General features: G+C 39.5%; 1 protein-coding gene across 1 annotated transcript; it reads left to right on the top strand.

Moving 5' to 3' along the window:
• Positions 1 to 3,082: 3,082 nt before the first annotated feature.
• Positions 3,083 to 6,186, top strand: LOC140611468 (olfactory receptor 7G3-like). Its single transcript, XM_072788216.1, has 2 exons — positions 3,083 to 3,989; positions 6,098 to 6,186. Exons 1-2 carry the CDS (start codon positions 3,083 to 3,085, stop codon positions 6,184 to 6,186), a joined length of 996 nt encoding a protein of 331 aa, XP_072644317.1.

Raw genomic sequence — 6,186 nt, 5'->3', positions numbered from 1 at the left:
AAAACCAATGCTAAAAAGAGTCAGATGCTTAACGGACTGCACCACCTAGGCACTCCTCCCCTTTGTCTATTTCATCCCACTGCCCTTGGGTTTGTATTCCCCAAGAACATCCATAAAGTATGAGAAATGAGGGGCAATTGATTTCTCCAAGCACCATGAAGGACAGGAGCATAATAAGCAAATCAGAAAAACGTTCTTCAACATTTTTATTAATTAATTTTTTAATCATAGTAAAATATACATAACATAAAATGTACCATTTTAACCTTTTTTTCAGTGTCCAGTTCAGTAGTATTAAGTACATCCACATGGTTGTGCAGCCATCCCCACCATCCATTTCCAGGAATTCTTTTAACTTGCAAAACTGAAACTCTCCATCCCTCTCTCCCAGCTCATCACCCATCATTCTACTTTCTATCTCTATGAATGTGACTCCTCTGGGAACCTCAGAGAAGTGGAGGCATAAAGTGTGTATCTTTTTGAGACTGGCTTATTTCACTTAACATAATGTCTTCAAGGTTCATCCACATTGTAGCAGGTGTCTGAATGTTGTTCCTTTCCAAGCCTGAATAATATTTAATATTCCATTGTATGGATATACCACATTTTGTTTATCCATTCATTTGTCAGTGGACACTTGGGTTGCTCCCACATTTTGGCTATTGTGAATAATCCTCCTATGAATACGAGTGAACGAATATCTCCTAGAGACCCTAATTTCAATTCTTTTGAGTATATACTCAGGTGAGGAATTGCTGAATCATATGGCAATTCTATTTTTAATATTTTTTATGAAATGTTTCAAAATTTTGACACAGAAGAACTATAAGACTTTTTTGGGCATTTAAAAATTTTTTCCAAATGTATCATTTCCATTCATATTTCTACAATAGTGACAATTGAAAAAAGTAACAGTCCATGTATCAAGAAATTGAGGGGAAAGGGAATATTCTAAACAAGCTCAATATTTTCCCTTCCATAAAGACTACTACCCTGCTCCTTGGCCTTTTGGCTAATATCAGTGTAATGATTACTATAACCACTATACTGTTATTAATAAAAATGTAACAACAGCAATAATTATGGCCAATATTTCTAGAGTATTCACTATGACCCTAGCACTGAGATCTTTTCTTGTTTAATGTATATAACATCTTATTCATTTGAAGGACATAAATGTCCTTTGTTGAACTTTGCTCAGTTTCTCTCTTTCATTAATAGATTAATGTCCTCCCACCCTTGCTTCATAAACCATCCTATGGATTGCAATTCTGTCTAGTGGCCTGGATGTTAGCATTGGCTGGTTCAAAAGTTCTCTCCTCCACATAAGCCAGTGTTAGGGCAGAGGAAAAAATGCTCACTTACCCCCTTGTTCTCTCAAGACTCCATGCATTCCAACCTCCGTCCACTTCTGTCATGACATATGTATCCTTCCAAGATCATATCCTAAGATAGTTTAGTTTCAATTAAACCAAGAAAACCAACTTTTATATCAATAATGTATTTGCACACCAGCTCCTAGAATTATTCACTCTTGAAGATATCTTGACTCAACGATGATGTGGAGGTCAGTTTTATGAGGTGGCAATTACTGAGAGTACATAATCCCATATGTAATTATTATAGGAGCCAGATAATAGAGGAATTTCAATGCCACAGAGGACTTGGGAGTTTCATGGGTAGAATGCCATTGAGGTATCCTACAAGGATGTAATGGACCTTTCTTTGCTGGCACCTATAGGAAGATTGCTCTGTAAAGATACACAAAGTAAATGCACTTAAGACTACTTGGAAGATGGGAGATATTACAAAACCATTGCTATTTGGAAATATCCTAGAGGGTGGCTGCCAAGAAAAAAAAGTCAGTCAAAAGATATATGTTATAGGAACACCTGGTGGAACATGCAACCCTTGATCGCATGGGATCATTATGGGTTTGAGCCCCATGTTGGTAGTAGAGATTACTTAAAAATAAAATCTTTTGAAAAAAAGAAATATGCTATAAAATAACTCTCAGTTTCTAGACATGGTCCATATATCTGGCTCTAAGCTTACTAGGAGAGAGAGAGAGAGAGAGAGAGAGAGAGAAAGAAAGGAGGGAAGGAAGGAAGAGGAAGGAAGGAAGGAAGGAAGGAAGGAAGGAAGGAAGGAAGGAAGGAAGAAAGAAAGGTGTTTATTAGAGAAAATAGCATTGTTCCTGAAAAGCATTAACCATTCTTGTTTAAGGAACAGACAAGAATTTCCCCTACAGATATGACATTTCTTCAACAGACACAAGAGACTCATTCAGCTTTTTCTTAGAATGTCTCTCATTCACTGTAGTCTGATGACAAATGACAAATCACAACAAAGTCCAACAAAAACAATTCCTTTGAAATAGGTAGGTCCCAATAGAATGACCTGATGTAATTGTAAAATATAGAATATTTAGAAGAATGGATTAATGGTGTTATTTCTCGTGCTGAAGCAGTAGATAATGTCAGATTGTAATTTCCAGGATTACCTGAGATTTGCAATTATGAGCAGACTCGGATAGTACAGAATTAACTATGCAATTAAGATTTTCTAAGAAAATAAAGTCATCTAACCAGGTTTGATAGTTTGAAGAAACTACTAGAATGTAATCCTAGATTTTAAAATGGCATGCAGGCATGATAGTTTCTAAAAAAATAAAACAGCACTTGTTTTCATTCTTAGTTTTAGCATTAGAAAAATAGGTAATACATAGAAGTCACTCAAAATTTACCTGGTGAGGAAAGAAAAGAATAAAGGAACCTGATGGGAAGAATTGTTTAAGTATTATTAGATTTTATTTTATTATGATTTTTAAGATTTTATTTATTCATGAGAGACACACAGAGAGAGGCAGAGACATAGGCAGAGGGAGAAGTGGGCTCCCTGCGGGGAGCCTGATGGGAATTCGATTGCAGGACCCCAGGATTATGACCTAAGCCATTTGGGTGCACCAAATATTATTAGATTTTAAAGCATAGATAAAAGACTTCTCTCCAACAAGGGATATCTGTGTGTCTGTTTCACTGTAATTAACTTATGTCTCTAATTCATCAGACCCATCAGCAACATGGAATCAGAAAACAGAACAGAAGTATCAGAATTCATCCTCCTGGGTCTCTCAGAGGATCCAGAACTGCTGCCCCTTCTCTTTGGGCTGTTCCTGACCATGTACCTGGTCACCATGCTGGGGAACCTGCTCATCATCCTGGCGGTTGGATCTGACTCCCACCTCCACACCCCCATGTACTTCTTGCTCGCCAACCTGTCTTTTGTTGACATCTCTTTCACCTCCACTATAGTCCCAAAGATGCTGGTGAACATCCAAACGCAGAACAAAGCCATCACCTATGCCGGCTGCCTCACTCAGCTATATTTTTTCATGGTGTTTATATGCATGGACAATTTACTGCTAACTGTGATGGCTTATGACCGCTATGTGGCCATCTGCCATCCTCTATATTACGTGGTCATCATGAACCCTCGCCTCTGTAGCCTGCTGATTCTTGTCTCTCTGTTCATTAGCATTATGAGCGCCCTGCTCCATAGTCTGATGGTGTTGCAACTGTCCTTCTGCACAGACTTGAAAATCCCCCACTTCTTCTGTGAGCTTGCTCAGATCCTCAAACTTGCCTGTTCTGATACTCTTATCAATAACATCCTGGTGTATTTAATGACCAGCTTGTTGGGTGTTGGCCCTCTCTCAGGAATAATTTTCTCTTACACTCGTATTGTCTCCTCCATCCTGAGAGTCCCATCAACTAATGGAAAGGTCAAAGCTTTTTCCACCTGTGGGTCTCACCTGTCTGTTGTTTTCTTATTCTATGGGACATGTGTTGGAGTGTACCTTAGTTCTGCAGCTTCCCTCTCCCCCAGAAGGAGAGCAGCGGCCTCAGTGATGTACACGGTGGTCACTCCCATGATGAATCCCTTCATCTACAGCCTCAGGAATAGAGACATGAAGGGAGCCTTGCGAAAACTCACCTCTGGAACATCTTCCTTTTCATGATTCTGTCATCTGCCTTGGGTGATGTCAAATGATTGAAAGGGAATTATGGGTATGTTAGAAATCCTGACTCCTCTTTTTTTTTTAAGATTTTATTTATTTATTTATTCATGAGAGACAGAGAGAGAGAGAGAGAGAGAGAGGCAGAGACAGGCAGAGGGAGAAGCAGGCTCCATGCAGGGAGCCCAATGTGGGACTTGATCCTGGGACTCCGGGGTCACACCCTGGGCCGAAGGCAGGCACTAAACCGCTGGGCCACTCGGGAGTCTCTCCTGACTCCTCTTTAATTCAATTCTAACAAAGTAGTTAATCAAGCTTTCAAGTCAAATATTTTTGTATTAAGTCATACAGTACTGTGTGTTAGTACCTGTCATTTATTAACTAACAACTCTGAATTCACTTCAACATCTATAGAATGGGCAGAGTAATATTACACATTTGGTTATTAAATCAACATTATCTTAAGTTTGAAGCTAAATCTCATACCAAGCAGCTCTATGGATGGAAGAGTCTTTTTAAGCAGAATTTATTTTCTGGGGTGTGTTCTGTGTGCTCTCTGAGAGTGGCATGAGGAGAATATTTGTATAGATTGGAGCCTGGCTTTTGTCTCTATGGAGAAATATTTGGTCTTTGTCCCCAGTCCCTGGCACAGAACTCCTTGGAATCTCCTGAGTGATAACAGTGTCCTTGGATGCTAAAGAGACAACTCTTGGCTCGGGAACTCCTAGGTAGCCTCAGGGCTGGTTTCCAGAAAGCCCAGAAGATTGGAACTTTCAGCCCCACCCCCAACCCCCAGGTGTTACGGTTAGGGTTAGGCTTAGGGTGATTGAACCAATGACCAATGACTTGATCAATCAAACCTATGAAATGAAACCTCCATTAAATAAACTAAAAAGACAGGGCTCAGAGAGCTTCTGGGTTGATAAACAAGAGCACAGTCATGTTCAAGGAGGGTGGAGCACCCCAAACTCCAGAGTAACAGCAGCTCCTGTGCTCAGGACCCTTCTGGATCTGGCCTTACATATCTTTTCATCTAACTGTTCATTCTTATCCTTTGTAAAGTATAAATAATAATAATAATAATAATAATAATAATAATAATAATAATGGCAGTAATCTAGTAAGTAATCTGCTTTTCCTGAATTCTGTGAGCTGCTCTAGAAAATTCATTGAACCTGAGGAGAGGACCAAGGGAACCTCTCATTTATAGCCATTCAGAAGCATAGGAGATAGTTTGGACTTGCAATTGGTTTTTGAAGTGGGACAGGGGCTGTCTTATGCAACTGAACTCTTAACCTGTAAGACCTGACACTATATTCAGTAGACAGTATTAGAATTAAGTTGAATTGCAGGACACCCAGCTGGTAACCAGGAAATGTGAGAATTATTTAGTGTGAGGGAACACACACACACACACACACACACACACACACTTGGAAGCCAGAGGTATCAGAAGTAGTTTTGAGTGTTAATAAAGCAATATTAACAAAAGCATGGATGGAGTTTAGGAAAATCACAAAGAGTAGTGTGGTACCCTATGTCTATTAAGAGAAGGCTATACTACCGGGGCACCTGGGTGGCTCAGTAGTTGAACCTCTGCATTTGGCTCAGGGTGTGATCCTGGAGACTGGGGCTTGAGTCCCACATTATGCTCCCTGCATGGAGCCTGCTTTTCCCTTTGCCTGTGTCTCTGACTCTCTCTTTCTCTGTGTCTCTCATGAATAAATAAGTAAAATCTTTTAAAAAGTTGGACCCTCAACCGACTGAGCCACCCAACCGCCCCAATGATGTCTTTTGATGAGCAGTTCTTAATTTTTTTTAGCAGTTCTTAATTTTAATGCATTCTAGTTATCAAATCTTTCTTTCCTTTGCCTCCTTTTTAAGAAATATCTGCCTATTCCAAGAAATAGTCATACTTTCTCTATTTTTTTGTTTTATCGCTCACATTTATTTCTGCAATCATTTTAGAATGATTTTGAGTTTTATACATAGCGTGAGAATGGATGAAACTTTACTGAAGATAGTCACTTGCTCCACTGCAGTCATGGCCATAATACACTAGGTGGCGCTGTTCTCTTGCATTGTTCAGGGTTTTACTCTTGCATCAATCCCAAAGGAGGGGATTAACCCTACTTAAAGTTCAAAAAACAGGCAAAGCTCTTCCATGA

Source organism: Canis lupus, chromosome 19 (genome assembly GCF_048164855.1).
Source record: "Canis lupus baileyi chromosome 19, mCanLup2.hap1, whole genome shotgun sequence".
NCBI lineage: Eukaryota > Metazoa > Chordata > Mammalia > Carnivora > Canidae > Canis > Canis lupus.
Note: the sequence above shows the minus strand (reverse complement) of the source record. Positions and strands in the feature narration are given on the sequence as shown.